Here is a 26,220-nt window from a genome sequence, read left to right on the forward strand (position 1 = left end):
GAAAACCAGTTCCAGCTCTAAGTGGTACTTATTTTTTTATATTATCTTCAATCTGATCTTGAAAAACAGCATGACAGAATACTTTTAAAGATATTTGCAAAAACAAGCAAATATTTACCAAAGCCTTGGCACAGAAATACACTTGCCAAAGCCTAATTACATGTTATCTTACCCTTCTCATCAGTTTTTCTAATCTTTTTCTGCATGTTCTGTTGCATGTGTGTATTATTGTAAATGCTAGGGATTTCTGTTTTTAATTTGGCTGCTCTTAATTTTTTAGCAAGGCGAGTATAAATCTCTATTTTGAAATGTTTTAAATACTTGCAGTAAAATATCCATGATTCTTAAAAAGCCTTCTTGTACTTTTCAGTAGTTTTATTGCCGTGCATGGAGTGAGATTTTTATGTTTAGCCACAACCAGAGTTGTATGTGGCTAAATAAGGTTTATGAGCTTTCTCTATTATCATCATTTAAACTTCAAGTGAGCACCATTTTACCCTGCCTTTCTGGAGAATGACAAGTAACAGGTTGTAGTTTTGACTGTTTTGCCCACTACAGGTGACCAACTGAGTGCCATACTGAATTCCATTCAGTCACGGCCAAATCTCCCAGCTCCTTCCATCTTTGATCAAGCTGCAAAACCTCCCTCTTCCCTAGTCCAGAGTCCATTTGTGTTCGGACAGCCCCTTTCCTTCCAGCAGCCTCAGCCACAGCTTCAGAGTAAGTTTGTCAGCCTTACCTGCCTCATCAGTCCATTTCTGCAGCTTTGACATTGCTGTTCTCAGTTGCTTACCAGCTACTAATCATCCCTCAGTGCACCTTTCTGGTTTTGTTTTGTTAAGTTTTTCATGATTCAGAAGCATGTGAGGTAATGCTCCTAAAGAAGTATACTTGTTCAACTTTAATTTCTATATTGACAATATTTTGCTTTTGTATGTGTTCTGCAGTGTAGGTAAGTCATGAAAGCGCATTTCCAATATTGTGTGCAACTCTGGGTTTATAATTAAGGTAAATATTTTATATGGTACAAAATGTTGATAATTCTTTTAACACCAAAAATGGACTGCAGTAAATTCATAGTTATTAAATTTTCTTACTTCCTAAATTCCTATTTTTGTCATCACTCCTAACTTTAGGGATGTAGCTGGACAGTGGGAACAACTTGGCACTACTCATAAGAAAGGCTTTGGTAGTGTTCTGTTGGGTGCTCATAGGATTGGCATGGACATGAAAGTTTGCACCTAGAGGTGAATAGCAGTTAACGTGATTACTGATGGGAGGACAGGAAGCTGTTTAGTTTTTGATTAATGAAAAATAAAAGCTCAGCATTCATGATGGATAGCAGATATTGCAGTAAATTCTTCCTTATATACAGAACAGGTATAGCATGGGTCACAGGAATACTAGTCTTCTCCTATCTCCCATAAACTGTCCTTCAGAAGTGCCTCAATTCTTTCTTGTGGGACCCTGTCAGTCAGTTCGATCTCAATGTCTATGCAGTCCTGGATCTATCCAGCTCAGCTTATTGAAGTGACAGTGAAGTGCTTCATGTGAGAACTAGATTAAAATCTCTAATTCACTTTTATAAAGACTGTCAGAAATATTCTGGCAGTGATCTTCTGTACTTTTGCTGTACTTAAACCAACGTCCTGAAAGCAGAATATTCCAAAACCTACTCAGATAAAACAGCTGATTGCCAGTGGCATCAGCGCACCATCATTGAGAATTTGTCAATTGTATATTCTTTCCCATCACTTTTAGTTTTCTTCTCTTGCTCAGAGTAGTAAAGTCAGTTTCTTATTCAACTTTGCATCAAAAATAACCCTAATTGTCCTATTTCAAACTTCAGATGATTTGTCCTTTAGCACTTAGATCTGTATTGTATGAAAAGAAAAGCTGTCAACATTTTTTATTGGCTGCCCAACAAGATCTTTCTCAATGGATTTGCCTATCCAATAGCTGTAGATAAACTATATTCAGTAGCTACATCCATGGTTTGTGTTTTAATAAGAATCCCTGATTCAAAAGGAAGCCTTTTTTGTCAGACAGGGGGAGCACTGGTAGTCTACCAAATAAAATAATAATGAAACTGGAAAAATTTTTAAGTTTGTGTCTGATTTGGGATGTTAGCTTAGTATAAGATCTCAACTGATATGGTTATTTGCCCTTTCAGCAGGGCAAAAATCATCAACCAGAACTGGTATACTGTTGCACTAACTGTGATGAATTTTTTTTATGCTGCGGGTGGTGAAACACTGGAAGAGGTTGCCCAGAGAGGTGGTGGATGCCCCATCCCTGGAAACATTCAAGGTCAGGTTGGACGGGGCTCTGAGCAACCTCATCTAGTTGAGGATGTCCATGTCCACAGCAGGGGGGTTGGACTAGATGACCTTTAGAGGTCCCCTCCCCAAACTATTCTATGATTCTATGATTTGATACAAGGACTTTCTTGCAAACAGTTTATTATCCAATTTAAGATTTGATGCAAATAATGTAAATTATGCATAAAGGAGAGAAATATTAACATTTTTGTTTTCACTATAAAAATTTAAGAATTATATGGGGGAAAATTTCCAGTTTGAACTCCCTTAGTCTTTTGCAAATTTGTTAATCCTCCATTTACAAGTTCATCCAAATTCAGTATATTGTCAGGGAGGCCTGTAAGACTATATTCATGTACTGGCTCATTTAATAGTCAAGGAAATTATCAGAGATGTTTGAAACTTAAATAAGACTGTCTAGGTTAAACGTTTTATTTTAAGCAATTATTCTGTTATTACTATATTTCTTGAAACTTTACGTGTTGGAAAGTAATGGATTAATTTGCAACAAAAGATTAATTAGAATAGTATGTCATATGCAATAAAAATATTGGTCGAATTCCACTGTGTGGTTTTTAATCTGTATTCAACGCTGATGCAGCTATAATAGAACTGTAACAGAAACTCCTTTTAAGTGTGCAATTTTCATTCCTTATTTCCAAACCACTTGATAGCCTCCTGTTTTCAAACATGTAATTAAAAGTTAAATCCATTAAACAATGTATCCCAAGGCTCCATATCAAGTCACTTGGATTTTTGCCCTAGACATGCTTAGTTTTAGTTTCAAATTATGTGCTCTGTCCTTAAGTGCTTCCTGCAGTAAAGTTAGATCTAAAAATTAAAATGAATGTTTATAGTCAATAACTGCTATGTTTAAGGGACTAATGATAGTTGAAAGAAGTTATGTCAGCCTAGATTTCCATGGCTGCAGAGCTTATGTACTAAATACTGGTTTTGATTGAAAGTCTGCCTAAATAGTTTAGTCTACCACTTAACATTTTCTGTTCTTCCTCAGATACCTGTCCTCCTGGGGAGAAATTTTATATGGAAGCATGATTCTGAGGAAAGTTAGAGTTATGCTGAATGTCCTCTAGAATTATTTCCTTAATTTAGGTTTTTGTAATAGGAAGAAAAATGTTGGTCTGCTTATAAAACATACTCTGTGCCAGTAACAGATTGTAGTTTTTCTTTAGAAGAGTTTGTAGCTAGCTGTTCTTTCTGAGGAATGGTTTCTGTGTTTGGGGTTTGGTTTGGTTTCCAAATTCATTTAGGGAAGAGGGAAAGGGCTTGTGACAACCTTTCATCTTCCGATACAGTGTCTGGTTATTTTTTTGTGGAAATACTACAGTTTTGGACAACCATTTCCTTAGATATAATGCTTGAAAAAATGAGAAGTTTCTCGGTTTAGTCTTTTCACATCATAGATAGGTAAACTAACAAGAGTCCTGTGTGTTTTGTCAAAGAATTTGTTACAGAAAGGATATTATAAAAAAGAAGAGGGAACTGTGTTACTCAGTTTTGTGTTATTTGCTAGAACTCTATGAAGGAATGATTGTTGTCTCCTACTTAATTCCTTTGCTAATTTTCACACATGGTCACACAAGGGAAAAAAGCTGAGCGATTGTTTTCTTTTTCACAGGGACAGACAAAATTAAGATGCTCTTGTCATGTATTTTAGTTCCTTGTCAGTCTTTTACGCAGCTAGAAGTCCAAAAAAGCTAGAAGAGATGGTGTAACCTACCTGGAGTTCAGGAACAGCTGTATTGACTTGGAATCGTAGCAAGATTTTTTTTTTCCAGAAAGAGCACAAGTTTATGTATATTTGTTCCTTGATTATTTCAACAAAACAATCTGTAATTACTCCAGCCTGAGTGTGCTTGCTTCTGAGAAGTTTTTAAGATCATCAGTAACAGATTTGCTCAGGACTGCAACCTCCCATAGCTGCAAGATTATTACTGGTTGCTTGATTAATTTGTCTCTGAACTTTGTGAAGAGCACAGAAGACTCAAATTTCTGCTTGGATTCTGAGTATAGGTGAAGTGTGGAAACCTAGAGGGTCAAGGAAGATCTTGTTTCTCAACCTTCAGCAATGTGTGCTGGGTCATAAAACTCCTTAGACGTGACAAGTCAGGGAGGCAGGATATTGCTATGCTGTCCAGCATCAGTTATCAAAATTTCACAATTGGCTGTTGAACTCTGAACTTGGGGAGGGAAGTTTGAGACCTTGCAGTCACCAATGTTAGACTGTTACGCCATGTTTCCTCACATCTGAGTTGCTATTGCAAATGAAGAACAGATTTATAGGCTGAAGAGGCTTTGGACCCCCCTCGTTAGCCTCATTTGTCACATTCTCCCTCTTCCACTGCAGCCCTGGCAGCTCACTGAGCAGCTGCACAGCACAGCTACTGCTTCCTGACGCATCTCAGTCCAGGCAGAAGCTGCAGTGCTGAGCTGCTGTTCAATACGTTCAGAGAGTCCTGTTAGGCTGCTTCCTTGCCAATCCATGCTGCAGAGCTGCAATCCAGCATATGGTCTCACAGTATATGATCAGCCCCTACCATTCGTGTCAGGAGTTCCTTGTCCCTTCAGTATTGTGCTACCGCTTTCTTTTTCGTTTTGTTCCTTTCCTTTCTAGGTGCTAGTTACTGAACATTTAGAACCACTGGCTTTGCCTGCAGTGCTTCTATCCGCATTTCCTAAACTGTGGAGGGGGCACAGAAGACCAGCACACATACAGAGCACATGACCCTTCTTTGCAGTGTTTCAGTAAAATAGAGAGAATATTCTCAACCAAGCACACTGATCTCTTCCATATCATGCTGAAATGACTTAATTGTCATGCGAAGCAGCCAGAGAGTATTGGTTTAACTGTTTTTTCAGATGCTGCATATTGCCAAAGCATCATTCCTGAAAATTTGAGCTAGTAACTTAAACAGTTTCATACCTTAGGCTTTACAGATCTTATAATCAAAGATATGTATGAAGCATACATTTGTCCAGGTCAATCCAAAACCATCCCTGGGGGACTGGTATGGTAAAGTTTGGAGAAAGAGCGCAAATTGTGTCAAGCTTTATTTTAGAAATAAATTTGGCTTATCACATCCTCAAAAATTGTTGTCACAAATTATAAAATTACAGAATCATTTTTAGCTACCCTTCTAGCACAGGAATACTTCTTTCAATTAATAAACTTAAGTGTTGGCGCTCCAAACCCTACCTTTGGGTAATGAACATTGCTACTATTTTTCTAATGATGCTGCGTTTCAGCTTTTGCTTTCATTCACTCACTCATTCCCCTACTATAACAGTAGCTAATACTTTTCTCCCTTTTTAATATTTAATATTCAAAATTTTGTTGACTTCAGTATATTCTTTTACTTATGAAAAAAAGAGTCCTTGTCCAGCTGTCACTATGGCATTTAGCATTTTTAGGATGTGAAAAAAGATACATTGATTGCAGTGCTTGAGGAAATTCAGCTAACAGCCATACTGTAGCTTCCATGTCAGTAACAGCGAGCAAAAGAGGAATGCGTTCTTTTTGAAGAGGCATCCATTGCTTAGGCAAAAGGGCAAAAGCAGGTCAGTGCTTTCCTTCATCATCATGCAGAAAAGCAGTGGCATTTCGGAAGAAACTTTAACTTATCTCCACCCTCCAGAGACATTTTGCCAGTCTGTTTTAGAGCTTAAAAAAGACCAATGTGGACTAGTTGGTGGTGTGTCATGCCTCCTGGATTGGCTTACCACTGTTTCCTCAGAGGAAGGTGGCATGGCTGTTAGAAGACTGCATCCTGCCATAGGACTTGAACTGCCTCTTATGTCTCCATATTGCGTAGCTTTTCAAGCTAGAGCTATTTCCATGTTGAAGGAAAGAATGTGACTGAAGATAGGCTGTCACATTAGAATGTGATGTGAGACAGAGCTTGCCTACTGGTCTTTGAAGTCTTTCTAGTCTCTGGGGGTGATTAAAAAAGCAGGAATCCTGACCAAAAAGCTGGTCCCTGTGACTGACTGCTTATCCTGGATAGACATACATTGTTTGCCAAGGCACTAAGGAGATTATGTGGGAGACTCATTCTCTTTGACCCACAGTCCCCTTGAAATGATTGAGAAGCAGGACAGTGTTCAACATGAGCTAGATTACAACATTATAAAATGTAAGTATTCTCAGACATAGAATGAAGCAAAAATGTGCATACATGAAATTTAGTTTAGTAAAGAATTTCATTTAATTATTCATAGACTGGAATGCTCCTATATCAAATTGACATTTTTAGGCTTGTATTTACAGAATTGTTCCTCCACTGCTACTTTGTGTTCCTAATGTGTTTTTCTGCATTTTGCCTTTAAAAATTGGTGGAATGACATCCCGCTACTCAGAAGTAATATAGTTAGTCTTGGATCTCTCCAAAGTATTTGTAGGCATCAAAGTAGGCAATACTGTTCTTAAATTTATGCTAATACTGCACTGAGAAAATAGAGATTATTTTCTTGTTTTAAAGAATGAAATTCTTACTTCAAGCATGTGTGAACACCTTCTCATTATAGAGTTTATAGACTCCTCCTCACTGCTTAAGATAGGGTTTTTAATATATTTATGTGTACAAGTTAGTAAATGTAGTACCAGACAAAAAGATCTCTTAAGAAGTGCAGGAATTGAAATCACTTATTTTCAATAGACTTGTCTTCTTCCATTTGTACAAAAGGGTCTCTCTAAAACAGAGTATCTTCTAACATACACAATCCCTTTAAAATTATTAATGCCGCAAGAATTAGACTTACCTTTTTTCTAAAGGAAGGAATAGGAATAGGAATTAGAATTAAAAACAACGTTATAGGAAAGTAAAATGATAGACTTGAAACTAAAAGTCCCTCCTGTTACCTCACTCCAAACTTCATTTGAAGCTGTACCTCTAACAGATTTGGTGTCAGTAGACTCTATACTGAAATTATCTTGGACTATGTCAGAATTTAACTTTGGGGTTTTTTTCTTAAGGCAAAATTATTTTTAAGGGTTGATACAGATTTGTTTTCATGTCTTGTTTGATAGAATCTCTTCTACTGCTAGTTATGTCTCTTGGTAGTATTGAGAAACTAAAGTTCATATTACATGAAGTTTTTCAAAACATTACATTATTGAGGTGTATTCAGATTTGAAAACAGATAGTTTTGATGGGTTTAAAATATTTTTCTTCATTCTTTCCAGTGATCAGTGAGACTTTCCAACACAAACATCTAGGTGTTCTCTAATTTTCTCAAAAGAATGTGAGAATTGGTCATCTAGAAGACCATATTGCAGTTTTAAATAACTAATCTCTAAATTTACAGATTAAAAGTTCACGTTTAAAACCAGAGTTCAGCTGAAAACTAGGTACTGTTTTTATAGTAAACCATAAATCTTATTGGCTAGTCTACACATATGACATTTTTAGATCCTAGAAACTAATACTGAAATCACAGATCTTTTATTCTTTTAAAATTTAGATCAGGGAAAACATCTTGAAGTAACTCTCATTTAAAACTAAGGTAGGAGTCTAAACAATGAATTCAGAATACTTAACAAAGGAGATGCATATCATTTGAAATGCTTGGTTTTATCTTTACTGCTTTTTCCATTGAATCTGTGCTGCTTCTGTGCGACTGTTTTCCACCGTAGAAACTCCATCCTGCTGCCTTGCTTCTCGTGAGCGTATTTACAAAACTAGTGATGTAGCTGGGCCTGCCTCTGCTATTTCATCTCTCTCTCACAAACTGAAGGGTGGGTACGCATGCCAACATAGCAAGGTTATTCAGTTTTTACATGCAAAATGTTTGGGTTTTTTTCTCCTTCCATTCATTTTCATTTCATTCGCTTAATAAAATACTGTTTCGAAAGTAAACGTTCAAGTTTGGTATTTGTTGGGAGCTCACTTGATAAAACTATTCAGTGTTGCCTTCCTGAGTTGCAGCAACTTCATAATATGTGATCTAGCTATCTTTTACTGCTTTCTAAACAGAAAGGTGACTGCTAATCTAATCTAATAACACCTGTTTTCAAACAATAGGCAAATGAAATATGGAAGAAGAAAGGGGAAAAATATATGGTCGTTTGTTTGTTTACAGAAAAAGCAGTTTGCTACATGATTATGCAGTTTTTCATTTTGGGGATTTTTTTTTTTGTGCTGATAGTCTAGAATGCTAATTAGGATTATTTACCTGTATATGTGCAAATCCAAACCTGTGTTTTTAAAAACATAAAATATTTTTTATTGCTGGAAGCTACTGTTAAGCTATGCCTTTCCTAAACAGTTTTGTTCTAGAATGTTTTCTTGCTTGATATTCACTAGTCATGCATATACTTTGAATTTGATACATTGCTGAATGGTTTACGGTGTTTTATGTCCTCTAAGAATACTATTGTTATCTTTTCACTATTTATTCCTTTATGAGGAATTCTGTAAAAGGTTCTATCTAGAGTATTTTCTCATCTGGCAAACCTTAAATTCATCTTTTTATTTGTTTGTTTCTGGGGAAAGTGTGTATAAAAATTACAGTTAACATTTCTGAATTCATATGTCACAAAGTAGACATCTCAAAATAGCTCATCAGTAGAACTGGTGAATAACTGAGCTGGCATGAACAAATTGCTTGGACTGATATTTAAAAACTTTTTTCTTTTAGCAAGAATTTTATAAACCATGATGTACCACGCTATTTCTTCCCCCTCTCTCCCCCCCGCTAAAAAAAATTATAGAATGCATAAGAAAAAAATAATAAAGACAGACTGGACTCTCAAAATTGGTTATGATGATGTTTGAGATGTTCTCTTTATATTCTGCTGTTTACATTTGGCATATTGCTCCTGAATATAAACAAAATATTTCTTCTCTGCCTGGAGAAGTATGAACTCCTCCATGTCCCATGTCCTGGGAAGCCAGGAGAGTACCCTAACCTTCAAGCTTGTCAAATATTCTAATATAGGTATCCTCCACTTTTTTCTGTTGCTGTTTGGTTTATTATATGCTCCTTAAATATGGAGGTAGCAAAATAATAAGAATTGTTTTGTAACCTGAGGAAACATCTGGGTTGCTAGACTTTGCTCCAAAAAATACATTTGTTTTTGTATTGTGAGAGGTAACAGTAGGAAAAAAAACTGAGATCACTCTGTGCTTCTATGTATTTTCTAGCATGGGGTAAGGCCTCATGGTTGGGAACTGGAAGAAGTTGGTTCAGATCCCATAATGCAGAAGGAAATAAACACAGATTACCCACCTTCTAAGTAAATGCTGAAGGTACTGGATAAAAGATCACTGCCTATCCTCTCTGTTCCCATTAGAAACCAAGGTCCAAATTTGCAAATATTCCCTGATTAACTGAAACTTTTTTTTTTGACAAATAGTTGTTTCCCAAAAAAAGTGCCCAGACCAGTGGAAATAACCTTTTAATGTCTAGAAAAGTAAAAAAATCCAAAGTGCTTTGACCTAATTCTAGAAGCCTTACAAGAGAAACTTAATGTTTAACTAATGAAAATCCATTCAAATCGGAACGACTTAACTATGCGTTCAAGACTTTGCAGTGTAATGCTTTGTGGAGAGACAGTTATATTTAATTCACGATTGCTGCATTGCTTGCCAGTAACTTCAACATTGCTTGCCTTAATTTTCAAAATACAGTTCTGCAAGAGGGACTGAGTGTGTTCACAGAATCATTAGAAGCAGACTGCTTAATGTACTTATTTGCATATACTTGTTTTGCATGTATTTATATTAAGCTGCCCATAGTTTTTATAGTTCTGTGGATTGATACATGTATGAAGTCAATATGCATAGGAATAATAAATTACTGCATCAAAATAAAAGGACATCATAGACCAGAGTTGATGGTTTAGCTTAGTGGTTGAAAAAGGTGTTTCTTTTTTTCTTTTAGTAGCTTGTGTTCTGGTAGCAGAACATTGACAGTTTGTGGTCTTAAAAAGGTGGATACCTCAGATTATCAATGTGAATCATTTTAAGCATATTTGTAAGTCTCTTAACCAATTTGCCTTATAGTTGTATTTACTTCCTACGTTTCCTGACTTTTGAGCATTAAAGAAGATAAATCTGGTAATACATTTGATCTTTCTGCAAGTCCTTTGTTGCAGTCAGGCTGACACACATAGAGATAATAAATAAATAATCCTTGATTTCTGTTACAACTGTGGTAAACTTAGTTAACTCCTGGCATTTTACCTAAGAATGTAAACTGTGCTTCCTGTATTAGTGTTTTGTGGAAATAGTTAACTGTGCCTTTTGATACCTCCATAGCAGTGTTTTCTCTGTAAATATTTCCTAACACTTGTTTGTATGTATCTTTGGGAGAAGAAATGTATTGAAAATATTCTAGGGGAAAAAAAATCCCTTTATATTTCCTTTCATTTTGACTTGAACAGAAGCATGTGTTTGAATTTTATCTTGTGTTCAGATGTTTAATCCTTTTTTTTGTATTATTAAAGGTATCACTGTCAAAACATAATAATTTAATTATACAATATACTAAACAGGTGACCGAATGAATTTCACAGGAGCTGCTAGACCAATTTCTCCAGCAGGAAAATCAGACATGTCGTCAAAACACAGAGCTGACTGCAGGTCACCGAAGCTTGATGTGCGAATGAATAGAGCTGCTGCTGACCAGAAAAAACCCAGGAATACAGAAGGCTTATCTGCCAGTGAGTCTCTTATGCTGAAATCAGATGCTGCAAAATTGCGGTCAGACTCTCACAGCAGATCTTTGTCTCCAAATCATAACACTTTGCAAACACTAAAAACCGATGGAAGAACAACTACTGGTCTGAGAGCTGAATCTCCAGGGCCAGGAACACGGTCGTCTTCTCCAAAGACAAAGACACTTACAGCCGTTAGATCTGGTGCTAGTTCTCCACGATCCTCATCACCCCATGACAAAACTCTACCTCAGAAAGCTTCATCCCCTGTAAAAACAAAGCTTGATCCTCCTCGAGAACGATCCAAATCAGATTCTTACACATTAGATCCGGACACCCTTCGCAAAAAGAAAGTACCACTAACAGAACCCTTAAGGGGGAGGTCCACTTCACCCAAACCAAAAATTATTGCAAAAGATGGAAAACCTGTTACAGAAACTGAAAATAGAGCTCCTTCCCCTCATGTCGTACAAGAAAATCTTCATAGTGAGGTTGTTGAAGTATGTACTTCAAGTACTTTAAAAACTAACAGCATTACAGATAGCACCTGTGAAGACAACACAGAATTCAGAAGTCTGGATGATGGTTCTAATAAAGTTCATTTCAGCATAGGAAAAGCACCACTGAAAGATGAGCAAGACATGAGAGCATCTCCAAAAGTGAGCCGTAAATGTGCTGGTAGGCACACAAGACCCAAAAAGGAAAAATCCAACTTTCTTTTCAAAGGAGATGGCTCCAAGCCTGTAGAGCCTGCCAAGCAAGCAATGTCACCTTCCGTTGCAGAATGTGCTAGAGCTGTATTTGCTGCGTTTCTTTGGCATGAAGGAATAGTTCATGATGCTATGGCTTGTTCATCTTTTTTGAAGTTTAATCCAGAACTGTCCAAAGAGCATGCACCAATACGAAGCAGCCTTACTCAACAGCCTGCAGAGGAAAAAGAAACAAAGTTGAAAAATAGACATTCGTTGGAAATATCATCTGCTCTTAACATGTTCAACATCTCACCTCATGGACCAGATATATCTAAAATGGGTAGCATCAATAAAAACAAAGTCCTCTCAATGTTAAAAGAACCACCTCTGCATGAAAAGTGTGAGGATGGAAAAACTGAAACTACCTCCTTTGAAACATCCAGTCATCACACGATGAAATCCAAGTCTCCTCTTCCATTAACACTGCAGCACTTGGTAGCTTTCTGGGAAGATATTTCTTTAGCAACTATTAAAGCAGCTTCCCAAAACATGATTTTTCCAAGTCCTGGTTCTTGTGCAGTGTTAAAGAAGAAGGAAAGTGACAAAGATAATAAGAAAACCAAAAAAGAGAAAAAGAAAAAAGAAAAGGTTGAGACTAGGCCAAGGGGAAATCTTTTTGGCGAGATGGCTCAACTTGCAGTGGGAGGACCTGAAAAAGACACCATCTGTGAGTTGTGTGGAGAATCCCATCCATATCCAGTGACTTACCACATGAGACAAGCTCATCCAGGTAAGATTACATGGTTTTTAACTCCTGTGTCCATCTGTAAAATGTATTGCACACACACATTTTGGTATTAGTTACTGTTACGAAAGTACGTCAGGCTGTCTTGTCTAACATTTTAACACAGTTCACTATATAAGCTAAATTAAAACTTAGACACGCTCACAAATTATTTACATGCTTGTGTAAGTAATCTTAAGTAGTTATGGATCTGAGCTTTCAAAGATGCTGAAGAAAGTTGTTTGAAACAAGGCCAAAACAATGAGCTGACTTTACAGTAGCTCTTCAGAAACATGCCATTTGTTACACTTTAGGACTTGAAAGTGTGCTGAGAAAATTGGAAATAAAATCAAAAATATGAGATTGGTTAATTAGAGTTTCTATGTTGCCAAAAGTTTTCTATTACTGTTCTACTGTGAATAGTAGAAAACTTTTATTTATCTGCTGTGTCAGCACTGGGTATCAGTGACTTAATTTTTTTTTGTTTAAAATGTATCTTAAAAAAAAAAACCAACCCATCCAGTTAGAGTCTCTAGACAATTTGTATTGTAAAATACAACCCGAGTCTGCTATTTTGTCTCTTTATGTGGGTCCCTGAATTTTTTCAGGAGTTTGTCTAATTTTAGGAAAATGAGGTAAATCAGTGCTAGCTAGGCATTATCTTAGCTAGTCAACTGAGTTCAAAAGATACATAAGTTGTGTTTTCTTTAGAAAAGGGATCACTAATAGAAGGGATTAGCTACAATATAGCTAGTAATAAGTAGGCTTGTTAAAGACAAAATAATTTCCGTGTTTGCTATTATTTGCTATATATAATTATTTTGCCAGTTAGTGAAGTTCAGGTTGATGTCGTATGCGCTCATTTTAGCACTGTACACAAAGTTAAAGCAAAATTAAGGAGGCTTACTGTTCAGCAATTATCTATGCCCTGAATCTTTCTGAGAAACAATAATCAGCAAAGGAATGCACTTCATTCCCTTTTAAGCTTTGTTAGATGGGGGTAGGTTTTTTATGTTTGTTAAATTATAGATAATGTTGGCTAACATTTAATACTGATCTTACTATCATTTAGCTGTCTGAGTAGGGAGCTGTTGACGCTTTGGACAAGTTCATAAGAAAAACTTGAAAACTACAGTACGTTTGGATTCTTTGGATACTGCTGGGACACATGGACATGCACCTTGTTTTTTAATCAGTTCAGAGATAGAGAAGAGGAGAAAATTAGGCCAGGAAAAGACAAGCGTCTTCCGTCCCCCTCTCCATCCCTCTTTTACAGTAATAAATAATATAATAAATAATATAATAATAATCCTTCTTTTGAAATAACTTTTTTCATCTTTTTCCCCGATGTAGGTTGTGGCCGTTATGCAGGTGGCCAAGGTTATAATAGCATTGGGCACTTTTGTGGAGGATGGGCTGGTAATTGTGGCGATGGTGGTATTGGAGGAAGCACTTGGTATTTGGTTTGTGATCGATGCAGAGAAAAATATCTCCGTGAAAAGCAAGCAGCAGCAAGAGAGAAGGTATTTTCATCTGTTTCTCATATGTTTAGCGCTCTGTCTGCTTAACAGTACTGTGTTCACAACTTGAAAATAAGGTAGGGCCAGTTTAAAAAATTTGGAATTTCAGAATTTTGGAAGGTTTTGGAATATCTGCTTATGTCATTGATAGGTTTGAAATAATAAGATAGAAACTTTGCTGATTACTTCTGACCAGATTTCTTCCCTTCAGACAGTAGTGTTTTCAAATTTGTAAAGTAATTTTATTTTTTTATCCCAATACAACTGCAGCATAGGATGTGGTACCTAATTTTTAAAAGTATGTGTCAGTTTATCTTTGAATTCTGTTTTATTTGTTTACTGAAATATGAGTACTGTTTTAACTTTATATGTTTATAGTTACTTTAATGATCTTAGTCATCCAGATTACTGGATACAGATGCCAAACACTGGGCAAACTAGAGCAATTTTTAATGGGAATAGTACGAAAGGTGGTGTTCTTATATTGGTCTTCCATGACCAATTTCAGATTCTGGCTTAAAGTATACAAATATGTTGAGGTTTTAAGATAAGCAGAGCAATGTTGATTTAACTTTATTTTTGAAACTAAATTTGTTGAAACTTTTTGCACACAAAATTCATCCTGAGACAAACATCAAAACTAACAGGAAGAATCAAGCAACTTTAGTACAAGTGACATTGTCAGCTTTTCCTGTGATGTAATATAATTTAAGTATACCTTTTCTTAATTTCTCTAGATTAAACAGTCTAGGAGAAAACCAATGCAAGTTAAGACTCCCCGTGCCTTGCCAACTATGGAAGCTCATCAAGTGATTAAAGCCAATGCACTGTATTTACTGTCGCTAAGTAGTGCTGCTGAGCCCAGTATCCTCTGCTATCACCCTGCAAAAGCATTCCAATCTCAACTTCCCAGTGTCAAAGAAGGAATTTCTGAAGACTTTCCCATTAAAATGCCATGTCTCTATCTACAGACTTTAGCAAGGTAGTTAAAGAAAGTTTATGAATATTGATTTTAATACTCATCTATTTATAGTGTTGGATAAAATGTGTATAAACAAAACTAAAACTTACACAGAAAAACTTTCCTAGTTCTTTATGATCTTGTTCTTTCTTTTCTGTTTCCATTATCCTGTTCAATTTCTTAGATTGTATTTGCTCCAAGGGTCAAATATAACCTGAGTAGCGTTTGGATGCTAAATATTTTTTTAACAACAGTTTAGTTTCTGTCCAAAGAATTTAGAATTTCTTGAAGAGTTTAACTTAGTGTGTTAGTACCAGACATATGTGCTACTTTTCTCTCTTCACAGTTCAAAATAATAAGAAGGAAACCAGAAGACTTATGCTTACTTGGTATTTCTAAGTAGATTTCACTGTAGTGTCTCATGTTTATGATGGATAGACATTTGGGCCTAAAATACATAATGGAAATACCTGATGAAAATACTAGAAGATAGCAAAGAGTGGTCCCCACTCCCTGTTGGTTGAAAACGCCATTATATTTTCCACTAACACTTGTGAGTCACAACCAGCTTAAATGCATTAGGTGAGGAGTAAATGAATAGCATTGGCTGACTAAATGTATTGGCAAAGGACTTTTGTGTATGTGTGTTTCGGGAACTTGTAATCCTTAATCCTAATTTAAAAATCTAATTTGATGTAGGCATCATCATGAAAATTTTGTTGGGTACCAGGATGACAACCTCTTCCAGGATGAGATGAGGTACCTGCGCTCAACTTCAGTACCTGCACCGTACATCTCAGTTACTCCTGATGCAAGCCCTAATGTCTTTGAAGAGCCAGAGAGCAACATGAAATCTATGCCCCCAAGGTACTTCCTTGTAATTCTAGGTACTACATACAAATGCTAAAGCATTAGCATAACACCAATTTAAAAAAAAAAAAGAACATTGCTGTAGTTAAGTAGCTAAAGTATGATATCAGCCCAGATCAATCTCTGAAATGGCAGCAAAAAAGCCAAAAACATACAAAGCTGTAGTTAGAAAAATATCTTCAGTGAATCATAGCATATCAGGTGTATTTTCAACCGCTAGCAATGCAAGTTTGCAAATCAGATGTGAAACTTTTAACTGTAATGCAAACCAATTGCTTCTCTCTAGAAAGGTCTTGTTTTTACAACCTAAATATGAAAATAAAATTGTTCAGAAATTGATAAGGATTCTTAGCATACCTCAGGGAAATTTATCTATAGCCCTTACTCCAGGCCTGCTTATTTCCCCGTAGAGACAAATACATTTTTTCCAGAATCTCCAGAACTGCAGAACTGAAGAAGTGATCTAAAGAGCAATGGTCCAAGGACCATAGCTGTTGCGAACTCCTGGAAAATATAGCAATTTTTTTCCCCTGTGTCTCTATTCTTTAACACAACTGACTGTAGTGCAGATTAACGGCCTTTATGAAACGAAGTAGCTGATATCCTCCTTTCAGGGTTTCATTTTAAAGGGAAATTTGAACAGGAGGGAATTTCACTACCTTACATTTTTTCAAAGCAAATGTTGCTGCTTCTTTCTGTGGGAAGTTAAAATGTCACTGAAGAAATGATAACTTAATGCTATCTAGGACCAAGAGTGCTAGATGGTTTCTGTCAGGTTAAGCCAGTTTATCTCATTAAGTTTACTATGACCTAATTCAAGCAATTACAGAATTTTTTGTTTTGCCAGGGAAAAAAAGGCTCTTACTGTTACTTAATAATAGTCCAGAATCAACTTAGATGCTCGGTGTTTTCAGATGTCAAACAGTGATTCCTCATATTATAATGAGGATGTAATGAAGAGAAAACTTGCTTTTAATCTGTTTTTATTTCAATCTGTTATTTTATACTGACTGCAAAAACAGTTTATTGGAATACTACAATCTACAATGTAGTCTTTTCAGAAATAGAACTTTTCTAACAAAACTCCTTAAGAGTGCATCGTATTGGTATATTCCTTTATTAAAACTGTGGACACCATGGTCTCCTGAGGCCTATAGGGACAGCATAAGCTGGGAGTTCTTCTGCAGACTGTAAGAAGTCCACTGAAGGTAAGGAGTAAAACATGTCAGAGGCGTAGCCGTAGCAATTGAAAATTGGCTTTAAGGCTAATGATGTTAGAAATGTTTACTTCACATAAAGTTCTAAATTTCAGTTGGCTTGCATATTAAAAATTCCACTCCATAGATGTTTTCACGTGCATTCTCGGGGCAAATTTGGTCTGAAACTTCAATTCAGGCATGATCTGAATGTTTGTATTCTTTCTAAAAAATACCTAAATTCTTGGAACTTACCATGTACATCATTACATTTGTTTATAAAGCACTTGCATGCTTTTTCACCATGTGTAATTCTAATACATGTTCCTTCTTTTCCAGCATTTAAACAATTATTAGGTACATAAGACAAACTTTCATGCAGTAGTAGCATTGTCATTAGGAAATGCATGTGTCTTTAATATTTATGTATAATTCAAGTATACTCTATATATTCGTTAATGGGTCTATAACTTCACTGATTTCTTTGTAGTTTGGAAACCAGTCCAATAACAGATACAGATCTTGCGAAGCGTACAGTCTTTCAAAGATCATATTCAGTTGTTGCATCAGAATATGACAAACAGCACTCAATTTTGCCAGCACGTGTAAAGGCAATCCCTAGGAGACGAGTCAACAGTGGAGATGCAGGTAAGAGCACAGACACCAGAAGCAGTGATAAAATAGCCAAGGATATGGCATTGGATTTGCAGTTCTTCTTGGAAACTGTAGACAAATATAATTTTTTATAAATACATGTAATGGCTTTTATTTCTGTTTATTAATAAACATTGGCTGTTTGTTAATCCGCACGGGATTAGCTTAAGAACAGCTCAGGAGTTACTGCGGTTCTGAAATTTGTGGTGCATCTTTTGTGCTTGATTTAAAAGTTAAGGTGGTATTTTCTTTCTCAGTTGAAGCATCATTTTTCCACATTGCTTTTTTTAATGCATTTTTCTCATAGAAAAAATGAACAAAAATATCAATTCTAAAATTGCTCTATTGCTTTTTATTTTTACTGTGGCTATAAAATTAAAATGCACAAAGAATCTAATGTATGCATATTTTTATGCTTTTGAATAGAAGTGGGGTCCTCTCTCCTGAGACATCCATCTCCTGAACTTTCTCGGTTAATCTCCGCCCACAGCTCTCTTTCCAAAGGAGAGAGAAATTTCCAGTGGCCAGTATTGGCGTTTGTAATCCAGCATCATGATCTGGAAGGACTTGAAATAGCAATGAAACAAGCCTTACGGAAATCTGCTTGCCGAGTCTTTGCCATGGAGGTATTAATGTACTAATGGACCTTCTGTGATTAAAATAAGACATTTGTAAATTCTGTCTCAGAATTTTTTAAAAGGATTTTTATATAGATTAAAAAACAAAAAAAGAATTATTTTGTGATGTGCAGTAAACCTATTTTAAAAGTTCACTTGTGTTATTAACTCTAAAAGTTAAGAATACAAAAGTATTGCCTGTAAACCTTCTTCAGTAGTTTATTGGTTGTGTAGAAAATCTCTGACAGAAGAATATTATTAAGGCTGCAAAAATCAATTATACAATACAGTTTTCTCCTCATTTGCTCAGCATCTTCCTGGTCTTACTTGCCATTCCTTTTTCAAATCTTGGACTGAGTATTTTTTCTTTAGAATTGGTTTGGTGCTGGTAATACCTAGATATTTCACAACTTCCGAGACGGGTGAATGCTACCCCTGTTATGTAGATAGTGAATGAGCGACGAAAAGATCCATTAAAGATCAATTGCTTCAATAAAAGCTGCAGGAGGCATCCTCATTGAGGCGATTTTTTTTTTTTTTTATTTCAGCTAAGCTTTAGTAAAGTTTCTTCTGAACTTGTATACAGCATCATGGGGTATTTTTCAAGTATTTGTAACGTGTGAAAATATAGGTGGATTTTCTCAGATAAAGTAAAAAACACACCTCTACTGTTAAGCACCACCCATCAAAATTCCAAACATCAACGTGCAGAAGTATTGCAGCTTTTAGAAGAGTATAAAAATGTTACAAATTGTAAAAACCCTTTTTTCCCCACTATGTTGATTTTTTTGGAAGTGGCTGAATTGTTTCGATTTATTCAGTCAATGGCAGAGACCAAACGAGAAAACCTAATCTCAGCCTACAGAGTTCTAAATTAAAAAGGATCTCTACTTTGTTAACCAATTTGAATAGTAAGGGGTGCTGCCACCTCATCCTGTAATAATCTCTGAAAACACAAAAGAACTTTGCTTTTTCATCCTTAAACCTTTTTTCAAAGAACTTATTTTTGTGTATGGTGTTTGTGAATTACTTTGCTATGTCCCCTGTAATATAGTTGTCATTTTAATAAACTGTTTTAGGTACAGAGCAATGTGTCTTACTTGAAGACCTCTGCATTATTATTTGCCTGTCCAAAAGCATCTGTGCAGCTCCTTACATAAATGGTTTAAGAAATGGTTTTACTCCAGGTTTGCTTAACCAATTGGTAACTCCTTGTGTGTATTTTATTTTAGGCTTTCAACTGGCTTCTTTGTAATGTCATTCAAACCACTTCTCTTCATGATATTTTATGGCATTTTGTGGCTTCCCTGACTCCTGCACCTGTAGAACCTGAAGAAGAGGAGGATGAAGAAAATAAATCAAATAAAGAAAATGCAGAACAAGTAAGTGAGGTTCAGCGTTCCTTTCGTAAATATAGTATCTCTGTTGATTTTGTAGTCAATTTAGAAATGTTTTTATTATGTGTTTAAAAAAAAAACACAACACACACACACAAAAAAACCCCACAACACCTTAATCCTCTCTCTGTGAAACAGAACCTTAATTATGGAATGAAAATTTTTAGTCTTAAATTGTAGTTGAACTCTTTTGATAGTCATAGATTAATTAATTTTTCTTCTAAAATCGCCAAATTTTGTGGTGATGATGATGAATTACAGTCTTTTAATGCATTGTTTTTGTGAGTATTCATGGGAAAGCAGGAAAAACAAAACAAAGCACAAGCACATTGTTAATCCAGTAACAAAAAAATTTACTGTTTGCTTTTTATTCTTTCTTTGCTCCCCAAAAAGAAGAGAGAAAAGAGAAAATATTTTTCAGAGAAGCTTTGTTGTTCGGTCTGCTGTGTCTTTCAGTGCTTTAAGAAAAGTCTATAGTTAATTCTGAAAATCTATAGTTAGTTTAATTATTTTTATATATATATAAAAATATATATATAAGTAATTATGTATACACTAGATATAGTTAATTTAGTGATTTAAGAAAAATCTATGGTTAGTTCTGAAAATGTAGCATGTAAAATGGTATAGTCACTCTTCCAAAAGGTATCTTCATACAATCTCTTCTAGATTTAGCTCTGATTGAAAACATTATCATGTCCACAATGAATAGCTCAAGAAATCATGCTAGTGCTGCTAGTAAGCCAGGGTAATTTTTATCACTTCAGATCTAATCCAGCTTTGAAATGAGAAGTTCTGAAATGAGTCTTCTCAGCGTTGCAGCCCTGGTACATTGCTACAGTTGTTTACAAAGCAACCATTCTTGTCCTAATTTTTATGTAGAATATCAACTTTTCCATGCTACTGTATCCACATGCAGATTTATAATTCTACTTACTTATTTTCAAGTGTGCCAAATTCTTGTATGTATCCATTAAAGCTGATTTGCAGTAGCTCTGTGTACTATATTCTGAATATTGTTTCTGTGCTTGGCTCCAACAATTTTCTGCCTTGTAATATTTTCAACTGCTACATCAAAAGCACTGCTAGAGTGAGGGAAATGTGTTCCCACTGGTCCTTATGCTGGGCAGCCTCCAATATAACCTTTACTATATAAAAGAATAAACAAATATTGTCTTAGCTGTAGTTTGGATAATTCCTGACTGAAAGATAAAGATTATAAAGAAATGTTAAAATACGCCACTTCTATTCTGGTGGGAATGCTGCTTCTCTTTTGATAAAATGAAGGGGGGACTTAAAAAATTCCCCTTGGTCACTTGGCTAGGATGAATAATTTTATGGCATACAAGAAACTGGCAACAGTTTTCAGCTAATTGTTAAATATCACTCAGATGATGTATATTCAAATCACAACATCTTCCTTCAGTAGTCTGATCATATGATAACAATACCCATTTAAATATACATACACAATGTAATAAATCCAAGGCAGTTTGGTGCTTTTCCACAAATGGAATTCATTTCCTTATGTGAAATATTTTTACATATTCTTTTAATATACTGGGAGAGGGTGAGAAATCCCGGTGATGAATTCTGTAAAAATGGGGATGGGGATCTAGAACCATGTATGGTTTAACGCATAAGATGTAGGTTCAAGGGCAGCGTCCTTGCTAAAGCAAAACAAAATGCAAGAATTACCAAGCCGCAGAGGAGATGGGGGAGCAGGATGCTATCTGTGTAGATAGGATCCCTGGGGGGAAGGGGAATACCTAGGCTTTGAACTTTTTCTGAATAATTGATTATATTTAGCGTAGAGTTCAATCTTATGCTTCCTACTTCAAACGCTGAGTTATACTTCACCACATTACGCCCTCCAGGAAAATAGAGAGAAATGTCTGATTTGATGATTCTTGTCTAGATGAGCAGGTGCCTAAAATTCATTTCAAGTAAGACCATAGCATTTCTAGGCATTCAAGCAGTCGAGTTCCATGGGAAATCTACTTGCAAGAATAGACATAGACAATTTAATGGGTTTAAAATAATAAGTTTGAATCTGGTTTTGGATGTCAGTATGTTGGGGGCATGCAGTTGGGTTCCGTGGTTCAAGCAGGATCAGATTTTCTTTTAAAAACGAAGCAGTTGAGGAGGCAGAGGAAACAGTTAGTATCCTTCATAGATCAGTCTTTCCCTGCCTTCTGAAATAAGAGATCCCAATCACTACCTCCTTCTCTTACTCTTCCCCATAACACACCTTGCTGGCCCCCACCCTCTTTGGTCCTCTGCCACTACCTTCATATCCCAGTGGAACTTGGCGCCCAATGCACAGCCGTTCTGATACTGACACACCTTAATCATTATTTTCGCAGCTCTAATGAAATAAAGAAGCTGATAACCTTAGCTTAATTAGCAAGTTCGCTGTGATTGGGTTTTGCTGCTCAAAGAAGTTATTATTAACAGCTGAAATGTGCTAATGTTTCTAGAGGTTGGGTTTGGGGGTTTTTTTGTTAAGTTATTGCGATTTAACGTTTCACGTTTTTAAATCATGAGAAATATCTGGTATTATACTTTCCGAATTCCTTGTTTGGTGTTCATGTATAACTTGCTATTGTAAAAATTCTCTGACAGGAACTGCTTTGAAGTTCCCATTCATTATAGGATTGTTGCAGTTATTCTTAAACCAAATATCATAAACACTTTTATTTCTATTTATTTAACCTTTTTGTCTGAAAGCCTGTTAACAACCTACAAATTACTTTGCATCTTAGGAGAAAGACACAAGAGTATGTGAACATCCTCTGTCAGATATAGTGATTGCTGGTGAAGCAGCTCAGCCATTACCCCACACTTTTCATCGCCTCCTCCAGACAATCTCTGATCTTATGATGTCTCTTCCCAGTGGTAGTGCATTACAGCAAATGGCCTTAAGGTAAGCACAAATTAAGAAAATTCTTAGAAGGCTGGAAACGTTGTAATATTATAGATTAAAAGATTTTGCAGTGTAGATAGGAAATTTAAAACAACTTTGTGTGCCTGTGTGAAAAGGATTGTGTGTATCCTTATGCATAGGAAAGATATATGTAAAAGATGTGTGTGTGTTTATACATATAAATACTAGTATAAAAGACTTTGTGGAGAAAAATGTATTTGCTCTTAAATTCTGTACTATATCCACTATGAAAAAAATACGTATTATTGAATAATATGGTAGTATCTATGTGTATGTGCATGGTATTGTAATAGCTTTTGCTCAGAAATCTGTCATCTGAATATCCTTAAACTGTTTGAATTTTTTCCTGTGTATGTGTCTCAAAGATACAAATTGAATAGTAATGATTCTATTTGCTGTTAAAATTCTAAGAAAAGTTTACTCCTGCATTCCTCAAAAAGATACATAGAAACACTTAAGATCCTGCAAAAATTTGAAGTTAAAGGTTTATAGAACACATTCGGAGAAGCAAAAATGTTATTAATCGTTTTGCTGATAGGTCATGTATTTTAAACACTATTCAAAATTTCAATATCCACTAAATGTGTTTTCAGGTGCTGGAGTCTCAAATTCAAACAATCTGATCACCAGTTCCTGCACCAGAGCAATGTTTTTCATCATATCAACAATATTTTGTCTAAATCTGATGATGGAGATAGTGAAGAGAGTTTTAGTATCAGTATTCAGTCTGGTTTTGAAGTCATGAATCAGGCAAGTATTACACCTCTCTCTCAAAAGCAGAGGTCAGTTGTAAACAGCCTGTACTTCCTATAATCATTCTGTTTGAATTAAAACATCTTTTTACTACAATGTCATATTTCCTTGAATGTATCTCAGTTTGGGATCTTGTTGCTGATATTCAGGTTCTCATATTTAGCTTTGGAGGTTCAAATATTGTCCCTTAGCCTGTATATCACTCAAACCTAAATTTTGGAGCAGTGCTTGTAAGTGCTTGTTTGCAAGTAAAGTGTTTGGGGATGTCTTATAGTTCATTTAGTTAATTCATTTGGTTCATTGAGTTAGTTAATTTTTTTTAAATGCTGCGTACTTCCAGTTCTTACTTGCTTATATCTTTTTTTCTTCTGTTATTCTGAAGAGCACAAATTAGTACTCCTAATGAATATCTTTAAAGTGTTTTCTTCCATTTATTAATACATTTAGGCATTTACTAATATATTCTGCTGCTAGCTATTAATATTTCCTTTGGTTTCAAGGGCTGGATAATTTGAACCAATAAATGGCATTTCTTCTTCAATTCAGAGAGCATATTCATAAGAACAGATATGTCTGTATGATTTTAAAAATTTTAAATAATGCCTGTATTTGGGCTTGTTGTTTTTTTTTTTTTAAACCAGATATTTTAATGGTCTCATTTGTTTTCACAGGAACTGTGTATAGTGGTTTGTCTAAAAGACCTAACCAGCATTGTTGACATTAAAACATCAAGCCGACCTGCCATGATTGGTAGCTTAACAGATGGATCTACAGAAACATTCTGGGAGTCAGGAGATGAAGATAAAAACAAAACTAAAAACATCACAATTAACTGTGTAAAAGGAATCAATGCACGTTATGTTTCTGTTCATGTAGACAATTCCAGAGATCTTGGGGTAAGAAGAAAATGAAATTAAATGCCTCTTACTGAACGTGCATAGTCAAAGTTGTATATATTCATCAATCAAGAACCACTGTTTCTTTGTCCGGTTCAGTTTGTAATTCTAATTCAGAAGCTCACATTTCAAAGTTAAGTTTCTAATTCCCGTGGTTTTGAAAGCAGTACCTAATATGATCAGACCAATTCAACTGAATTTGCAGTTTGCATGAACCGGAGACTGGGAAACTTAATTCTTAGTGGCGTGTTGAAATAACGAGTTTTCATGAAATCCAAACTATTTTCTAGACTTCTGACTACCACAAAGTACAACTGTCCACTGCGTCTCACCTCAAAATTTCTACCTTTTTCACCTCAGTTTGTCCTATGCAGAGTAATAATACTTTGTAAAACACAGAATTATTAAATATAGGGAAGTTCTAACATGGTTAATTTAAGTAATGTGATCTATCATAATAACACTGATAGGCCATAACAGAATATCTCAGAACTGTATCACCTTGCCAGAAAGAGACAACCTTTTCACTTACTACATTCATGTTTATTGATCTGTGCAGTAATGTTACAAATATATCTTCGTTTCAACTACAGGTTTTCACATAAGGAACAAATTTTTTTTTTTTTTTTGAGCTGTGCTTTGGAATTCTTTGTCCTTGGTTTTGATCACTTTTTAAATTTATTTTCTTAATGAAACAACTTGTCTCTCTCTTACGTACGTACGCTCGTTATGGAAGAAATAGTCAGAATGGTCCTCAGTTGAAGTATTTTGTTCCTATTTTGCTTGTCTGTTGCAGAACAAAGTAACTTCAATGACCTTCCTAACTGGCAAGGCAGTAGAAGATCTCTGCAGAATAAAGCAGGTAAACATTTTAACAGTTGACATTGAAAAACTGCTGTCATTTTTTTGGCTGCATATAGCAGAGGTCCAACAAACCTCTTTGTTTTGGTTTCTTTTAGGGGTACTTATGTCAGAATATACCTGAAATAGTTGCATTAAGTAGTATTACACGTTGTTAGATATTCTGATGCCTGGCTTCTTAGTGTTGCACTGTCATTGCCTTTTCTCTGCTTCACGGAATCATTTTTCATTAGAGAAATGCAGCTTAAGAGTGAGGAGAAGTAGGACACCATGAGAAGGAGAAAAATTATTTACCCTCAACCTGAGTTTTTCTAGTTACACGGTCTAATACATGTTTATAGCACACGTTTTATCCTGCCATTTTAGTTCTCAACTTCAGGTAGCTGAAGACTTCTGTTCAGAGACTCGAGTTCAGAATGGTATTCAGTCTTTGTACTCCTGTTGCTAAGCCAAATGACAGATGCATGGTTTTTACACAGAGAACAGTGTTTCGTATTTTGACACTGATGTGACCCATCAAAGATATTTAAGGTTCCAAGCAGGCAGTTACCATTTTGGGCTCAAAACTTTATTATTTGGGTTATTGACAGTCAGTGGTAAAATTCTCCAAGAAGAAGCATTGTCTTACTACAGAGGAATGGTTTGCTTTTCTCTACCTCTTACCCTTAGAGAGCATTTACGGCAAAGATACATCTCCAAAAGATGTTACAAATCTGAAGAAACTAAACTTTGGTACAGTCATACTAAACAGCGAAGTGTGAGTGTGTGTATATACATAGACAGATAAAGTTTGTGTGCGTATTGTCTGTGAGTCTATAGAGGTAGATAGAAGATATAGATGGACACACCCCCTCCCTCCTTGGAGAATTCTTTTTTTTATGAGAAGACTGACTTGGTATGTCTACCTATCCAGCTAAATAAAAGAAGGCCACGGCAGAGCTCAGGCGCTGGACTTGTGATCATTCATACAGCTTGTTAGCTCACTCCCTGGCTTTGCTTCTGCCTGCTCAAACACAGTGCCCAGGCATTTTTCTAGGGATGGTTTACTCCCAGAAGACAGGCAAGACTTGATTC

General features: G+C 35.7%; 1 protein-coding gene across 12 annotated transcripts in view; it reads left to right on the forward strand.

Annotated features, from left to right (window-relative positions):
• The window catches only part of MYCBP2 (MYC binding protein 2), a 216,002-nt gene that overhangs the window by 163,318 nt on the left and 26,464 nt on the right, over positions 1 to 26,220 (forward strand). For 7 of the 12 annotated variants that reach the window (XM_076362465.1, XM_076362483.1, XM_076362508.1 and 4 more), the window contains 12 exons: positions 535 to 720; positions 10,837 to 12,480; positions 13,828 to 13,997; positions 14,732 to 14,976; positions 15,655 to 15,822; positions 17,512 to 17,669; positions 18,102 to 18,301; positions 19,525 to 19,674; positions 22,455 to 22,615; positions 23,230 to 23,386; positions 24,061 to 24,285; positions 25,082 to 25,147. In XM_076362465.1, the coding sequence (XP_076218580.1) occupies positions 535 to 720; positions 10,837 to 12,480; positions 13,828 to 13,997; positions 14,732 to 14,976; positions 15,655 to 15,822; positions 17,512 to 17,669; positions 18,102 to 18,301; positions 19,525 to 19,674; positions 22,455 to 22,615; positions 23,230 to 23,386; positions 24,061 to 24,285; positions 25,082 to 25,147 (3,530 nt within the window). The remainder of the gene's footprint in view (positions 1 to 534; positions 721 to 10,836; positions 12,481 to 13,827; positions 13,998 to 14,731; positions 14,977 to 15,654; positions 15,823 to 17,511; positions 17,670 to 18,101; positions 18,302 to 19,524; positions 19,675 to 22,454; positions 22,616 to 23,229; positions 23,387 to 24,060; positions 24,286 to 25,081; positions 25,148 to 26,220) is intronic. The other 5 variants (XM_076362491.1, XM_076362500.1, XM_076362559.1 and 2 more) reach the window with 2 other exon arrangements.

This window comes from Aptenodytes patagonicus, chromosome 1, assembly GCF_965638725.1.
Source record: "Aptenodytes patagonicus chromosome 1, bAptPat1.pri.cur, whole genome shotgun sequence".
In the NCBI taxonomy this organism is placed as follows: Eukaryota; Metazoa; Chordata; class Aves; order Sphenisciformes; family Spheniscidae; genus Aptenodytes; species Aptenodytes patagonicus.